Source organism: Vulpes lagopus, chromosome 10 (genome assembly GCF_018345385.1).
Source record: "Vulpes lagopus strain Blue_001 chromosome 10, ASM1834538v1, whole genome shotgun sequence".
In the NCBI taxonomy this organism is placed as follows: domain Eukaryota; kingdom Metazoa; phylum Chordata; class Mammalia; order Carnivora; family Canidae; genus Vulpes; species Vulpes lagopus.
The window spans coordinates 66,019,782-66,037,452 of record NC_054833.1 but is presented as its reverse complement, the minus strand read 5'-3'; the positions used below and the strand labels follow the sequence as shown (position 1 = coordinate 66,037,452).

General features: G+C 44.2%; 1 protein-coding gene across 7 annotated transcripts in view; it reads left to right on the top strand.

Annotated features, from left to right (window-relative positions):
• Positions 1 to 17,671, top strand: part of PIGL (phosphatidylinositol glycan anchor biosynthesis class L) — an 86,020-nt gene that overhangs the window by 61,636 nt on the left and 6,713 nt on the right. For 6 of the 7 annotated variants that reach the window (XR_005990146.1, XR_005990148.1, XR_005990147.1 and 3 more), the window contains 4 exons: positions 4,660 to 4,750; positions 12,066 to 12,133; positions 14,284 to 14,315; positions 15,844 to 15,977. Coding sequence is in view for 2 of the 7 variants with exons in the window: in XM_041770188.1 (XP_041626122.1) it covers positions 4,660 to 4,750; positions 12,066 to 12,133; positions 14,284 to 14,315; positions 15,844 to 15,977 (325 nt within the window). In the remaining 5 variants the exon portion in view is untranslated. The remainder of the gene's footprint in view (positions 1 to 4,659; positions 4,751 to 12,065; positions 12,134 to 14,283; positions 14,316 to 15,843; positions 15,978 to 17,671) is intronic. The other variant, XR_005990149.1, reaches the window with a different exon arrangement.

Genomic DNA, 17,671 nt, shown 5'->3' with positions numbered 1-17,671 from the left:
CCACTGAGCCACCCAGGCGTCCCCCTAAAATCTTCTTTTTTAAAAAAGAAACAAACAAATGAGGGCAGTCTTAGGGGCTATGCCCTCTAAACTCTGTAGTTGGCCACAAACCCCTTCTAGAAGATTTCATGGAAGAGGCAGCACTAAAGCAAGGCTCTAAAGATATGTTAGATTAGGCAGGGTGGAAAGAAGGGGAGAGAGGAATCTCAAGTTATGAGAGGGCAGAGGTCAGAGGTAGGCATTCCACATGAAGGGAGAATTCCAGGGACATCAGAGCAGAAGGCTCTGTTTTCCTAACTTTGATGTTCTCATCTCTCTGAGAATGCTGGTCATGTCAGAATTCCATCACAGACTCTGAGCAAGGTAACACATGACATGTTGGAGACAACATCTGTGTATGCTCAGCCCTTCTACGGGGTCCCAGATCAGCAGCTACTGAATGACACTAGGCTAAAATCAATCTCAATCATCCCTGATAATGATGAATAATTCCTCCCTCTCTTAAGAAATGGTAAGGAAAACATTAGGAAATAAAAGGGAAAAGCAACATTTAATGAGTGCCTACACTTTACCAGATAAGTGCATTCTAAGTACAAGGTACACAGCAGTGGACAAATACTGAAATATAAACAGGTCGGCAATAAATACTGGGAGCTTGACTCAGTGCTGAGAGAGTAGCGGGAGCAGAATCCCAGGAGCCTGGTTTGACCACCCTGGTGCTATTTCCCCTCCAAGACCTCTCCTTTGTCCTAAAAACTACCATCCATGATCAGTGTTTTAAAATTAGAAATTGCTCAGAAATTGCTTACAGCATGCAATCCGAGATTTCAGAGCTGGAAAGGCCCTCAGAGGGGTTGGTGACACAGCTTGCCCCTTCACCTCCCTAACCATCCACCCCTGCCATCACACAGTGAGCAGGGAACTAGAACTTAGGTGTTCTGTCCTCCCACCTAATTATCCCTCTCCCACATCACATTACCTCCCTATGACACTGGACCACTATAATCATGTGCAGTCTCTGTCCTTGGGCTTCTGGGGTAGAGCTGACTGCCAACCCCACATATCCCTTTCCTGAGCCTTGAATCCTGCTTGTCCAGCTGTGGGCTCCACATCCTCCCTATGGTGTTCCCCACTCCCTTCTATATCAAAGCAACTAGTAGCTACTGCATTCCCATAAGACTGGAAAACTAGACCCCTCACACTGAGGGGCAAGGGGCTGGACTGCTGCTGTCTTTTGAAGGTTTGGGGTCAGGATTGACCAGCTATTGAAAGTAAATATCCATTGGGCATCTGCTGCAAGCAAGACATTGCAGACACTTTATGGCTTTGCTCTGTGCCATGCAAAGTACATTTTCAGGCTCTCTTGCCAATTGATGTCTCAATAGGTTTGATCAATAGGCAGCAGAGATAGGAGACTGGTAGGCAGAAGGAGGGAAAACCAGAGTATTCCCCTCCCCCCACCCTCCACCTTGTTTTCTTTGACCCCAGTTCCTGCCATTCTGTATACATACCACCATCATCACCATCCCCTAGCTCTGCTGTCCCATCCTGCACAAGCTAATGTCTCCTTGTTGTTGCCAATCTCTGCATTGATTCATTGTTCCATGTTTGGCCTCTCAGCTCTTCCCTTCAATTGGGTAAACAATTCCCTGTATGAAATTCCTTCTGACACAACTGACAGTTTCCATTTTCCTAGCTGAACCCTGACCATTAAATGGTTAACGTAACATCTAGTCATCAGGGAATTTATAATAGGTGGGAGAATCAAGAATTAAATATATGGGGGCACCTGAGTGGTTCAGATGGTTAAGCATCTGCTTTTGGCTCAGGTCATGATCCTCAGGTCCTAAGATCAAGTTCCCTGCTCTGTGGGGAGTCTGGTTCTCCTTCTCCCTCTGCCCCTCCCCAACCCTACTCATGCTCTCCTCTTTCTCTCAAATGAATAAAATCTTTTTTTTTAATTAAATAAGATGGAAAACACTAGTAAAATAAACTGTAGAGATTCCATACATTTACTAAAGAATATGAAACCTTATAAAAATAGCTGCAAAGTAGTAATTTAAACAAATAGAAAAATGTAGACAATCTAGTGAATACTTGCTTTACCTGAGTGAATTATCTCATATATCTCCTGGTAGTAGTAGTGCCTACAACCCACTTTGAAACCATTGACCAATAATGTAGGCAATCAGCAAAGAGCTCTGTAAGAGACTTCCTGAGCAAGAGACTTGGGGGATTTCTGTTTGTCGGGTTTTTTGTTGTTATTTGAAAGGGTCTAGGCTAATGCTCCAATAGCAGCCACTACTTTGATGCTTACATATCCCTTTAGAGTTTTCAAGTGTTACCCTATTTGCTCTCTCGTATAAAGAGAAATGAAGTGGATCAAAATGGGAGGTAGATTGGGGAAAATCTTGAATGCCTGCTGAAGAGGAGTTTGGACCTGATCACAAAAGCAGTGCTCCCATATCAGATGCACCAGATTATGGGTTTGTTTTTTGGTTTTTTTTTTTTTTTTTAAGACTTTACCCATTTATTTCAGAGAGAGCACAACTTGGGGGGAGGGGAGAGGAAGAGGAAGAAGCAGACTCCCTGCTTAGCGGGGAGCCTGACGTGGGGCTCCATCCCAGGACCCTGGGATCGTGACCTGAGCTGAAGGCAGACACTTAACTGACTGAGCCATCCAGGCACCCAGAGGGGATATCTATATACCAAAGGCCCCCAAATAATCTGCTTCCCTATCCATGGTCAGAGGGTGCAGTCAGGGACAGAATGGCTTGGAGTTGCCCCTGAGCCCACTCTAAGTGAAGAGCCCTAGAATAGCAGATCCCCTTCTCTGAAGATAAATGAAAGGTGGCAAAGAGCTTTCCCACTCAGGGATTCATCTTTCAGCTCTCAGAAGGGAGAAGTAGTAGACTTAGCAATGATCCTCCTACCCTTTCCCTTAGACTGCTTCTCCATCCATGTGAATATTATCTGTGTACTCATTTTCCCAAGTGATGCCTTAATACATTTATGTGGCCCTCCCAGCCAGGAGCTTGTATGTAGCTGTTTTCACCCCAAAGTATTTTCCCTGATTCTTATATTTCTCCAGTGGTCTCTTCCGCTCTGCTAGTCATGTTCTACACCCCATATTCGGCCCCATTTCCAGAGAACAAGGCTGGACATCTTGCTTCTCCCCATCCATTCCCCCACCAGCTGAGCTGTCTGTCCTGCTCACTGCAAGAGCATTATGAGACCTGCATAGAATGGCTGGAGGACAATGCTTAGAAAAGCATTAAGCTGCCCTTTCTGGAAGGCACCCCAGAGGGTGGGTAGAAGTGGCCCATGAAGCAATGGGAATAAATGCACTATTTAGTGCTGAGGCTCATGTCATTTTCCTGCTGAAAATCTTTCAGTGATGCTCCTTTGAGCAGAATCTGAAGAGGGTCAGTCAATGGTCTTTGTCCTGAAGGAGGTTTAGAGCAGCTTGTCTGGTGGGGAGCAAAGAGAGCCTGTGTCCTCTCAGTAGCCTTGTGTGTGTTGCCACCAGACCTGAGCCAAAGAGAGAGAGATATGGAAATCTTTTTTTTTTTTTTTTTTGAGATATGGAAATCTATTTATAATACTATGAATAGGGGTGCCTGGCTGCTCATTCGGTAGAGCATGCAACTCTTGATCTCAGGGTCAAGGGTCTGAGCTCCAGTCTGGGGGTAGAGATTACATTTTAAAAATTTAATAAATATACAGGGATCCCTGGGTGGCGCAGCGGTTTGGCGCCTGCCTTTGACCCAGGGCGCGATCCTGGAGACCCGGGATCGAATCCCACGTCGGGCTCCCGGTGCATGAAGCCTGCTTCTCCCTCTGCCTATGTCTCTGCCTCTCTCTCTCTCTCTCTGTGTGACTATAATAAATAAATAAAAATTAAAAAATAAATAAATAAAAAATAAAAATTTAATAAATATACAAATAAAAAGACTACCAATGATATCCTCAAACTGAGGTCAAACTGAGGCCTGGCTTTATATTAGGTGATCCCATAGTGATGCACAAAAAAAAGACATAAGAGAAGATAAGTCTATGGTGTGGCCGAGTGGAAACAGATAAGTTGGAGACCTCTGCTCCTTAGACCAGCCCCACTGTGGTGCAGCCCCATTGGAGGATGTCGCCGGCTCCCTAGGGTTAGAACATCTTGGCTCTGTAGTCAGAAAGCCTGGATTTGAATCCAGTGCCAACAACCTTGCAAGCAGGCTACCTAACTTCATCTGCAAAGACTCCTTCACCAGATGTTCATGAGGGTAAATGAAGTAACATAGCTTTGTGCTTTTTATTCAAGCACACAAAAATTTATTCAATCTTACAAGAATTTATTATTCTTGTAAAGATACATTTCATTCTGCAGTATATCCACATTTGTTCCTACCCTCATGTCTCCCCAGCTTCAGATCAAAGCCTTGTCTCTTTGGTGTCTGTTTCTTCCCCTCAGCAGCCAGCACAAAGCACCAAGAGTGTGTTGTGTGGAGTTGTGCGCTGATTTCTAGTTGTGTCACATTTCTAAGTCTTACTACTTTCCCTGAAATCTGAATCCTTAAGGGTGGATCCTATCACAGGATTGGCACCAGACCTTAGGGAGAAGTCCACACCTGATTAGAAAAGTGTTCCAGTTGTGCTTCTTCCTTCCAGGGACTTCCCAGATGACCCAAGTGTGCAGTGGGACACTGAGCGTGTGGCTAGCATCCTCCTCCAGTACATAGAAATGAACAGCATCAACCTGGTAAGGCGACACCCTCTCTAAATGCAAAGCTGGGGATCCTGGTCACACCTTTACATGGCTGCCCTCCCCTAGAACTCTCTTTTAAACTTATAGAGGGGGATACCTGGCCAGCTCAGTTGGTTAAGTGTCTACCTTCAGCTCAGGTCACGATCCCAGGGTCATAGGATTGAGCCATGCCTTGGGCTCTCTGCTCAGTGGAGAGTCTGCTTCTCTCTCTCTCCCTCTGTTCTCTCTCTTGCTCACTCTCAAATAAATAAAATCTTTAAATAAATAAATAAACAAACAAATCTCCAGAGGAACAAACACACCTTTTGTGAGACTGTGTAACCAAACTGTCAGGCTCAGGTGGAGGCAGAGGTTTTTTTTACAAATTGTGTCATCCTCCTTAACCATCTCTACCCCCAACCTCTGTCCTCCCATCTAAAAACTCAGGACCCCAGGAGCCCATGATATGACTCCTCTTTGTACAGAACTTCACCTTTTCCCAAGCATTTTCACATTTAGGGGACCATTTTAACTTGAAGAGGCAAATGTTACTATAATTCTCATTTGACATTGAGGAAACTTGGGGTTCCAGAGGCTGAGAAGCTTGCCCAAGGTCAGCAAGTAGTGAAGCTGGGATTTTAAGCCTCAATTTCTCACTCCAGAAAACACAAGGATAAATTCACATGTCCTACAGGGGCGCCTGGGTGGCTCAGGTGGTTGAGCATCCAGCTCTTGGTTTCCACTCAGGGGTCAGGGATTGAGCCCCAGGTCAGGCTCTGCACTGAGCATGGAGTCTGCTTGAGATTCTCTCTCTCTTTCTCCCTCTGTCCTTCCCCCCAACTCGTGCACCCCATGCTCTTTCTCTTTCTCAAATAAATGGATAAATCTTTTTTAAAAATTTACATGCACTTTTGCATGTGAGAACATTTTGGTCACAGATAGGGCAATAGTGGAGAATCATATTTACTTGCAGAGCTGTACAAAGGTAGGAGCCCACATCTCATCTCTGAACTGAGCCTTGCCAGTGGTCGATGTGAAGGCTGCTGAGAAGGCTTACTGTCCACCTCTAAAATGACAATAATAATCCTTTATGGGTTAATGTCTAAAGTTCTACCACTTAAATCCCTAATCTTTTGGTGTAAGTTTTGATGAGTCCTGGTAACACGAAAACATGTTAGGCTTTTTTTTTTTTTTAATTTTTATTTATTTATGATAGTCACAGAGAGAGAGGGAAAGAGAGGCAGAGACATAGGCAGAGGGAGAAGCAGGCTCCATGCACCGAGAGCCCGACGTGGGATTCGATCCTGGGTCTCCAGGATCGTGCCCTGGGCCAAAGGCAGGCGCTAAACCGCTGCGCCACCCAGGGATCCCTACATGTTAGGCTTTTATCGGTGCCAAATTCACTGAGTGAACTGATTTATTAAATCTTCCTTTTTTTTAAGATTTTTTTTTTTTAATTCATGAGAATACACAGAGGAGAGAGAGAGAGAGAGGCAGGGACACAGGCAGAGGGAGAAGCAGGCTCCACACAGGGAGCCTGACGTGGGACTCGATCCCGGGTCTCCAAGATCACGCCCTGGGCTGAAGGTGGCGCTAAACTGCTGAGCCACCCAGGCTGCCCAAATTTTTTCTTTTTTTTTTTTTAAAGATTTTATTTATTTATTCATGAGAGAGAGAGAGAGACAGAGACAGAGACACAGGCAGAGGGAGAGGCAGGCTCCATGCAAGGAGCCCGATGTGGGACTCGATGCTAGGTCTCCAGGATCACGCCCTGGGCGGAAGGCAGGCGCAAAACCACTGAGCCACCCAGGGATCCCTTTTTTTTTTTAAAGTAGTCTCTACACCCAATGTGAGGCTTCATCTTACAACCCGGAGATCAAGAGTCCCATGCTCTACCCACTGAGCCAGCCAGCCACCCCTATTAGACCTTTCTTAAGAGCAAATTTTCCTTTCATAGTGGTCAAACTGTTCTTGGTTTTGTTTTTTTCCTTTTTGGCGTATTTCATGTAGCTTTTCTTTCTTTTCTTCTTTCTTTTTTTCTTCTTTGGTATTAACATATTTTTGTTTATTTATATTCCTTGAACACCATCTTGTTTTCTCATGATAGAAACACAACTGAAACTTAGTCCCCACAGGCCAAAAGGGGCACCTAAGTGGCTCACTGGGATTCACATAAAGGCACAGATGAAGATGCCTACCCCCCCCCCCCCCCCCCCACCCCCCGCCCCAGTCATGGTGAGGCTATTCTCCATCTTGCTCTGTGCTCTGGCTTCATTCTTTCTCCTGGCTGGAAAAATGGCCACCAACAGCTTGCAGCCTCACGCCTCCCAGCTTTACTTTCCAAGAGGATCTGAGTCTGAAAGCCAGAGGGAAGGGTCCATGGGCTTAGGAGTCAAAGGCCCAGCCCTGCTGACTGGTCTGACCTCATTCTCTTGCCCAGCCCAGCCCAGCCCATGCAGGCCAAACTCATCAGGACTCCACAGCCCAGATGGGGAGATAAAGCTGGTGTTGGAGGCCAGCCTGAAATACCACAATGAGGTCCTTGAAGTGTGCTGCCAAGCCCCTTGATACCCTGTTTTACTAAAGGAGTGGCTTCCCCAGGACTGGTCCTCAAATACTCTCTCTCTTCCCCTATTTCAGTGCATACAGCAGTTGATTTTCCCAGGAACTTGTGAGATAAACTCTTGTCTTTATGAACTCGGCCCTCTTTGATCTGGCCCTTACATACTGCACACTGGTGAACAGAATTGGTCCTTGTTAAGGGGCCAGGCTTCTTTCTTTCTTTTCTTTTCTTTTTTTTTTTTTTTTAAGGTTTTATTTATTTGAGAGTACATAAGTGAGCATGAGCTGTGGGGAAGGGCAGAGGGAGAGGGAGAAGCAGACTCCCCATTGAGCAGGGAACCCCACACGGGGCTTGATCTCAGGATGTTGAGATCATAACCTAAGCAGAAGACAGATGCTTAACCAACTGAGCCACCCAGGCACCCCAAGGGGCCAGGTTTCTATCTTAGACCATGTTGCAGCTGGCCACAGCTCTGAGCATCCAGGGAGGGGTCTCAGGGCACAGACAGCTCTGCATGCTGTTCTTGCTCTCAGAAGAGTCTCCCAAGGAAAAAAAAAAAAAAAGGAGTCTCCCAAGTTTGTGTCCCTGTAAAGTGATTTGTGGTCCAGACTCATCTCAAGACCTCCTTCTCCAAAAAGCCTTCCCTGACTTCTTCAGCCCTCTTTGGGATTCCTACAGTATTTGGTGTATATCCTGCAAGTTGCTGTTTATTCTTTGAAGTACAGACCATGTCTTACAAACTAGACTAGAAGGTCCATGAAGGCAAGGACTGCCATGACATCTTTTATATCCCCAAGAACAAGAACAGGCCCCAGACCAGTCTTATTCCCAAATTGCCCAAACTGTTAACTGCCACCTGGCTGCCTAGAGCTCTTTCCTGTTGTCTGAGGTGCTCATATTCATTCCAGCAAGTGAGAGGCCTTTATTGTCAGAACAATCCAATTGATTTAATTTCTGTAAAAAAGGAAATAATTTTATTTATTTTTAGAAGATTTTATTTATTTGAGAGAGAGCATGAATCAGGAGAGGGGGAGAAGGAGAGGGAGAAGCTGATCTCCTACTGAGCCAGGAGCCGGACACGGGACTTGATCCCACGACCATGGGATCATGACCCTAACCAAAGGCAGACACTCCACTGACTGAGCCACCCGGGTGCCCCAAGGAAATCATTGTAAAGCAGCTCTTTAACACACCTTGCTGTTAATAAGGAAACTCTCAAGCTATCACAATGCAGTCAGGAATAATTTTCCTGGCCTGCACTAGTGCAATGGTAGGAATATAAAGCCATGCTAACATCATTGCCAGTGTGGACATAAATGGCCATAATTACACTAAGTATGGGTTCCCCCCAGCCTCCACAATACAGTGAAATGTACTTTCTCACAGTCCCACAGGCTCTGCCAGGCCAGGGACGAGGGCTTAATAGTGGACAGGTGAGAAGTCACTTGATGGCAGAATCAGAGGGCCCAAGTGCCCCCTCCAAACTGGAAGTATTGGCTACACAATTAAAGATTTTATTTATTTATTTTTGTGAGAGAAAGACAGAAAAAGAATGAGCAAGAGCAGTGGGGAGGGGCAGAATGACAAGCAGACTCCCGACTGAACAGGGAGCCCAAAGAGGGACTCAGTCCCAGGACCCCAGCATCATGACCTGAGTCAAAGGCAGACACTTAACTGACTGAGCCACCCAAGTGCCCCTTGGCTCCACAATTAGAGAAGACAAAGCACCAACAGGGAAGCAGAAGTGAGGACCACAGAGCTAAAGCATGGGAAGATAGATTCTCACCTGGGCCATGCTGGGATAATACCAAAACCTCTCCTTTATCCAAGCCAAAAGCTGGCTCTGCAGTCGTTAGTGCACTGTGATGGAAGGAAACGGTGCTAGCTGGTCCCAGCCTGCCATTTGCTTGCTGAGCTCTCTGTCCTGCTCACTGCAAGAGCACTGGGAGAACATGTGGAACAGCTGCCAGGACAGGGCTTTGAAAAGTATAATGCTGCCCCCTACAGAAAGCAGCCAACCCCTACCCCGACCTTTCATTCAACAAATATTTATTGAGCACCTGCTACGTGATAAATTACTGCTTGCTGTGAACTAGCCATATAGCCGTGAACCAAACACAGGTTGTCCCTGCTCCATTAGGGCGCTGTGACATTTGGGCTCCCGTCACTGTGTGCTGTGGAGGACTGTCCTGTACATTGTACAATACATAGCAAGCAGCATCCCTGGCCTCTCCCCACTGACAGCCCGCCTCTCTACCCAGTGGCAACACCCCTCAGTCATCACAGCAAATATATCTACAGACAAAAAAAATATATATATATATATATAAATATATATATATACATATATATATATTTATATCTACAGACATTGCCAGATGGCCATGGGGCAAAATTGCTCCCCGTTGAGAACCACCATCTTAGAGAAACCAGAGCAACCAGAGTAGCCCCACCATTAGTCCTGTTCATTGGGGTCTGGGTAAAATTTCATTTTTTTTCTAAAGATTTTATTTATTTGAGAGAGAGAGATAGAACAAGGAGTGGGGACGGGCCGAGGAAGAGGGAGAAGCAGAGTCCCTACTGAGCAGGAAGCAATTGAGCCAATCTCCACCGGCCCCAAACCTCTCCTAAGCTAGGGAATGCTCTCCAGCACCCCCAGGGTGATCACTGGCCACATTGTCATGCTCTACTGATGGCAGTGCACTTGGAGTTGAGATGCCCCAGCCTTTCCTGTCGTATCTACACATTCGTATCTACACATTCGTAAGCACTTCCACATGGTGCTCTTTTGTCTTCACCTCAACCCCGTGAGGAAAGCAGAGCAGGTGTTAGTTTTCTGATCTCGCAAGCAAAATGACCAACGCATTAAACCTCGAAATAACTTCAGTAGTCAAGTTCTGTGATTGCCCAATGGCTGGGGTTAAGTAAGGTCCAAGATAAGGGTAAATTCCTGTCAACCCTGTGTTGAATGGAACAGTGGGATCAGAACAAGGTCCTTGAGTTACACAGTTTTATGTTTTGTTTTGTTTTTAAAGTAGGCTCCATGCCCAACATGGGACTTGAATTCATGACCCTGAGATTAAGAGTTCATGCTCTATGGACTGAGCCAACCAGGTACCCCAAGGTTTATATTTTTTAAGAGGCTGTAGTTTTTAGAGTTTTAGATTCACAGCAAAGTTAAGCAGAAAGTACACACAAACCCCTCGCCCCCCACAATTTTTTACAGTTAATGAAGCAACACTGACACATCGTCACCCCAAGTCCATACATGAGGGTCCACTTTTGGTGCTGTACATTCTATGGGCTTTAACAAATGTATAATGACATGTGTTCATGGTTTACTTTTTATAAGTCTTTAACTCTTTTCTCTTTAAATTAATATTCCATTAGGGAGAACTTCTAGCCTGCAACTGTAGAGAGACTTAGTTTAATGAACTTCCATGTTCCTATCACTCGGCTCCTATAATTATTAACTCATAGTCAATATTAATTTCATTTAAACACCTGTTCATCTCCCCCCATCCTGTATTATTTTGAAGTAAATCCTTGGCATTGAGTCTTTATTAACACAACTATAATGCTATTTTCATGCCTAGAAATTCACAATTCCTTAATATCGGTGTTTTATATTTCCAATAGTCTCATCTCATAAATATGTTTTTATTTTGTGCTTATTTTTACGGCTTGTTTTTTTTTTAAGATTTTATTTATTTATTTGAGAGGGAGAGGGAGCGCACAAGAAGGGGGAGAGGCAGAGGGAGAGGGAGAAGCAGACTCCCTGCTGAGCAGGGAGCCTGATGTGGGGCTTGATCCCAGGACTCTGAGATCATGACCTGAGTTTATGGCTTGTTTGAATCGGGATTGTTGACAGGGCTTTAAATTTTCTTTTAAACTACAGCCTCCTACCCCCTACCTGTGCTCAATAAAGGCTAGTTCCTCTTACTGTAACAGAGAGTTCTCTCTATGTGAAGTCAACGTTTTATGATTTAAAATAGACCAATAGGGAAGCCCTTCTCATCCTATACCAATCCTGGTCCTGGTCCCTTTGGTCCATCCTGCATGGCCACCCTCTTTCCTTGGGGACAGTTTGCCTCTTTCTACTACCCCTAACCAACCACTCCTGTTCCTTTTTCTGAGTCCCTGTTCTCTTTTCTATATTTCTTTTATTATTTGAGGTAGCACAATTATTATCCAAACTTATTTGGGTTTTTTTTATTCCATCTGTGCAGAAATGAAATGTTGGAACCTAGACTAAGCTTATCATTAGTAAGTAGATGATACAGAGGCAGTCCAGGAGTAAATAGACTTCTGTGATTTTAACCCCAGGGCATGATGGATAATGTCCCTCAAAGCCTCTGGTCTTTCCTTGTCCATGGCACAAGGAAAAGAAGCCAAATAAATCAAGCAGCATCTACAAGAACAAAATTCACACAGCAGCCAGCCAGAAAAACTAAATGTGCTAATAAATGGCCAAACAGATAAGAAACAAAAATATTCTGAACCCAGGTCCCTATCATGGGTGAATTCCACTCTGCTCCGCTGGTCTGGAACAAGAGTAAACAGTAAAATCCATGCAAACAGTCTCCACACAACTGGCCAGCACAATGGTTACACACCACTGATCTACTCCAAAGTGAGTTCAGATGTATGCAGAATTGGAAACCTTTCAGGGTTCTGCGCGCTCCTTTTCTTGCCAAGGGGATGGGGATGGCTACCTTGCAACTGAGGCAGAGAAAGCATGAGTGGTCACCCTGTGTTTCTCTACAGGTGGTGACTTTCGATGAAGGGGGAGTAAGTGGTCACAGCAATCACATTGCTCTGTATGCAGCCATGAGGTATGACTCTGTGTGAGGCGGAAGAGGGTCTGTTCGTTTGTTCAAGGTGGATGGTTTCTTTTTTCTTTTTTTTTTTTAAGATTATATTTATTTATTCATGAGAAACACAGAGACAGGCAGAGAACAGGCAGAGGAATAAACAGGCTCCCTGGAGTGAGCCTGATGCGGGACACCTGATGTGGGACCCCAGGATCAGACCTGGGGGCAGACGCTCAACCACTGAGCCACCCAGGTGCCCCAGGGCAGATGGTTGAAAAGCACTTCCCCACCCACCATCTGAGCTCCCCTGGACCTGACCACTGAGTTACAGAGAGCCAGTGTTGGCCACATTGCTCACTACATCTCAACACCCTCTGTGTGAGAAATTCTTTGTAAATTGTCTTATTATTATTGTCTTGTCTCCTCAACACCTGAGGGTTTTTTCCCCATGGAGTAACATTTTATTTCTTTTTGGTTTGGCCAGAGAGCTTTAGGGCCAAATTCACAACCCCTTGTAGCACATGTGGGAAATCTGAACGACTGACTTTTGTAAATCAGTGTGCCTCTTGGCTTCATCTTCTTTTTCCTCCTATTATTCTAATTTATTTTGTTATTTTCCATTGTACATTTTGTACACTGTATCAAGTCTTTCTTTAGAGAAGGAAGATACACATATGTAATAGGAAAAGTTTTGTTCTTCATAGCCACCCTATTTTACCGATGGACATCTGTATTTTACTAGTAAAAGGAATGCATTTCAAAGATATTGAGGGGCTTACTATATACAAATATATACCGTGTTTCCTGCCCTCTAGAGAAGTACTTCTCCTGGGCATTATGAGTGGCGGAGCAGTGGGCCTGGCCTAGCCACTGGGGAAGGGAAAGGAGAATTTGAAGTGAAGTACTTACTTTATAACCTTCTAAACATGCCCAACATTCTCAGACCAGAGCAGTGAAATATGTAAAGTTGGAAATGAACTCACCTATCATTAAGTCCAGCCACCTGATTTAACTGAGGAAGTGAAGTGGTTTTCCAAGTACTGCCAGGCTGAATAATGGCAGAAGTAGAACTGGAATCCATTTCATATGTGTACATTGTCTGTGTGTTGGGGGTGGGGTGGGGCCACTTATCTCATCTTTCTCCATCCCTTCGCTTTTAAACAGAAACAGGCAAGCAATTTTGAGTTCATTGCTGTTGGACTGGCCTCACCTTCCTTTAAGGCAGGGAGTGCAGAATGGCCTTCACTATCAGAAGGTGGGAGCAGGGGAGGTTGAAAAGGAGAAAGAACTATTAGGGGAGAAATATCAGTTAATATTTTTAATTAGTCTCCTGTCACACTAATATTACAATTTCAAAAAAAGAAAACCTTTGAAGAGTTCATCACAGTTACCTTCATCTCTAATAGGTAAAGCTTGGGCCAGGGTACTTCATAACCATTGGTCAGCCTCCAGATTGGCTGACCTTGGAGAAGATGCTCACCCTGGTCTCTTCAGCTATAGCCAGAGGTATGGAATCCCAGAAACCTATAGAGGGATCATAGAATGTGGCAGGCCTTACTAATGTTGGGGAGGAAGAAATTTTCCTCTGTCCAAGATTCTTCTAGCTAGACTAAGAATTACATTTCCATGATTAACAGGAGAAAATCAAATTTAATTTTGTCCTACGGGGAATCCACACAAACAGGAAACTCCAAAGACTGTCAGGCAACAGGAGGCCTATAGGTCATCCTGAGCTCCGGAACAGGGTAGGAGTCTGAGGGTACAAAGGAGAGGAAGACCATTCGCAGGAAGTTGAGATGCTTGGAAAACAGAGGTGGCCCTGTTTTGCAGATAAGTTTTTTAGGTAAAAAGATATCTCTGTGACTAGTTCTCTTCCTGGTACAGACCCTCTTTCTAATGTAAATTTAGGTGGTGGTTGGGGGAGTGGGGGATGTTAAGCAATTCTGAATTTGCTGGGGTTTTGTTTTGTTTTGTTTTGTTTTGTTTTGTTTTGTTTTGTTTTGTTTTGTTTTAATTTGCTGGGTTTTTATGGCTGTTAACTCAAGGTAATCTATCTGCCATTGTGACCCATGTTGGGGAGGCCTGCCCTTGACCCCTATACTCCAAAGGCTCTTTCTGTTAACTGCAAAAGAATTCTTGCTCCCTCTCAATCCTGTCCTTTCCTCTTCCAGGACCCTGCACTCAGAAGGGAGGTTACCTAAAGGTAAGTTGTCCCTTTTGTAAAAGTCTGCTAGTTACTATCTAAGAAACATATTGGGTGAAATTTGTAAATATATAGAGAACTGCCCTAGGATGAGCAAAGGTGGGGCTCGGGAGGCTGGGCCATACTCTTCCTTACCCAGCACACTGTGTCTGTCAGTGTGGGTCCTCAGGCCTTAAATACAGGTTGTATCCATTGGGAAGTGCCCTGCCAGCCAGGCAGCCTCTGGTGTGAGGGGAAGCCAGATGTGTTAGAAAAACAGAACCAATAGGAGATACATATATAAAAGATACTTATTACAAGGACTTGGCTCATGCAAGTACAGAGGCTGAGAAGTCCCACAGTCTGCGGTCTGTAAGCTGCGAACCCAGGAAAGCTGGTGGCATAAGTCAGCCTGGGTCCAAAGGCCTGAGAAGCAGGAGAGCCAGTGGTGTAAGTCCAAGGGCAGGAGATGACCAGTATCTCAGCTCAACAGGCAGAAAAGAACAAATTCTCTTTTCTTCCACCTATTCTCCTATTCAGGCCCTCAGTGAATTGGATCATGCCCACCTACACTGGGGAAGGCAATCTGTTTTCTTGAGTCCACTGATTTAAATGCTAGTCTCATCCAAAAACACCCTTGTAAGCATACCCAGAAATAATGTTCAGCCAAATATCTGGGTACCCTGTGACCCAGTCAAGTTGACACATGAAATTAACCATGACACCAGGCCCTACCCACTCATCTGTCTAGCTCTCTCCCCAGGTAGGTCTTTTTCACCTCCAGTGTTCCTTTAGCCTGTCCATCTAAACTCACATCCCAGCCCCCAGTTACTTAGGTAGGCTATAAATGGCTGATGGGTGCTTAATGAGTTAATCTGCTTGAGTTAGAAGGTGTTTGACCCTACGTGGCCATTTACTATGTGACACTGATGCTTAACCTCTCTGGGCCAGTTTCTGGTCTGTCAATGGGAATAATATACATCCCTCAGGAGTGATATGAAGATGAAGCAAATGAAAACATAGTGGAGTGTGCTCTTTCTCAGTAGGCTGAGCTTACCAGGTTATGAAGTCTTTGAAACATGACTGTAGTTCATTTTATTTTTATTTCAACCCTCTGAGACAGGCTGCTACTCTGTCAACACCATTTTACAGATGAGAAAACTGAGTGTCAAAGAGCTGACTGGGACTTTCCCAAGTCCGTGAGGTCTAGATCTCTTATCTCCCAATCCAGAAATTCTGGTCTTCATCACCTTTCCCTTGGCTTTGAGTTAGCCCATTTCCAACCTCTAGAACCAACCTTATCTTACTGGGGCATGTTGTGAGTAGAGGGCAGCCTGCCAGGTGTTCTGTGGCCCTTCACTCTTCCTATCTGTGAGAATGATAGGCAAAGAGTAGTATTGGTGCTACAGAGTCATCTGGCAACTCCATGGCCACAGTCCTGCCCTGCCCTGAACCCCAAGGCAGCAGTAGGGTACTCCAGGAAAATCTGCCTGGAAGCAATAAGACCCTTCACTTCTCTCCTCTCACCTCCCCCCTCCCCCACAACCAGGGTGCTCCGTGCTCACGCTTCAGTCAGTGAATGTGTTACGCAAGTATATCTCCCTTCTGGACCTGCCCTTTACTCTGCTTCGTAGGCAGGATGTCCTCTTTGTGCTCACCAGCAAAGAAGTGGCACAGGCCAAGGTAAGGATTGTGAATTCCTGGACACCTTTCCTCTAGATCTGTGTCCCAGACCCTGTGGCCCCTCACAACCCCTAATGGAAGACCTTCCATAGCAGTTCAGCATTTGAGTGTTAGGACTATCCAGCTAGACCTTGGCGGTCATAGATTATCAAGGACTTTCACCGTTTTTTTTCTGATCATAAAAATAACACATGCCTTTTTTTAAGGTTTTATTTATTTATTCATGAGAGACACAGAGAGAGAGAGACAGAGGCATAGGCAGAGGGAGAAGCAGGCTCCTTGCAGGGAGCCCAGTGTGGGACTCCATCCCAGAATTTGGGATCACACCCTGAGCCGAAGGCAGACACTCAACCACTGAGTCACTCAGGTATCCCATATACATGCTTTTTTTTCATGCTTTTTTTTTTAAGTAAAAAAATATGCTCATTGTAGAACATATCAAAGGATTTTATATAAAAGCATCAAGAAGAAAATAATTAATAAAAATTACCCAGAATGCCATCACTCAGAGATAATCCATGTGAACACATACCTTCTCTATAAAGAATATTATGTATTTTAATGGGCTCACACAGTGCCTACTATTTAAAACCTGTTCTAACAACATTATGACCATTTTCTTCTATGTCATTATGCATTAGGATTGTAATGGGTGCCTGCATTCTACTGTATGAATGTGCCACACAGCTTGAGTCTAAGAGGAACTCAGACCTGCCAGGAACCTCTGTAAAGAGCCAATACGATAGAACACTAGAGGCCTATTTGCCTATTGAGGAAATGTCAGGCCCAATGAAGCTCTCATAGTGAAATCTCTTAGCAGTCGTGGGGCGGTGATTCTGAAAACCATGGAGTAGGAAGCAGGCAATTAAGGAGAATTGCTTTAATCTGTCTTCAGGTGTGACCCCCCGCCCCACAATTAACTTAAGTCTACCAGAGAGAGAAGTATAGCAATGAGTAAAGCTAAGAGAATTCAGGATAATAATTTTTTTAAATAATAATAATATTTGCTTAGCTTAATTTTTTGAACTGTCTGCAATAAACATTTATACCTACCAAGAGGCACTTTGCTAGATACTGAGAATGCAACACTGACCAAAAACATGAATTCTCCTTTGTTTTATTTGATAGTTCATTAATTTCTGTTCTTTATTTTTTGTCCTACTTTACTCATGTTTTACATTGTTTTTTTTTTTAATTTCTTGGACTGAAAAGGTTAGCTTTTTTTTCCACTTTCAATCATTTTTTAAAAATATACTTTATACTAAAAAAAATATATATATATACTTTAATACTATTAATTTCCCTTGAAGTATTCTGTTAGCTGCACCCAACAAATTTTGATATGTACTTCTCCCACTGTCACTCAGTTTTAAATAATGTATAGTTTCTGTTGTGAGTTCCTCTTTAATACATGAGGTTTTTAAGGGTGTATTTTAAAGTTTGTACATGCCTCTGTGTGTATATAATACAGTCAATCCTCATTATCCACAGGTTCCATATTTTCAAATGCACCAACGTGCTAAAATTTACTTGTAACCCCAAAATTAATATGTTACTTTTGCGGTCATCTGTGGACATGTGTATTTTCAGGACAGTGAAAAGTTTTAAGTTGCCAATGATGCTCTCACCCAGGTTTCCAATTGAGGTTGAAATCTCTACCTTGTTTCGGCTCTCATACTATAAACAAGTATCCT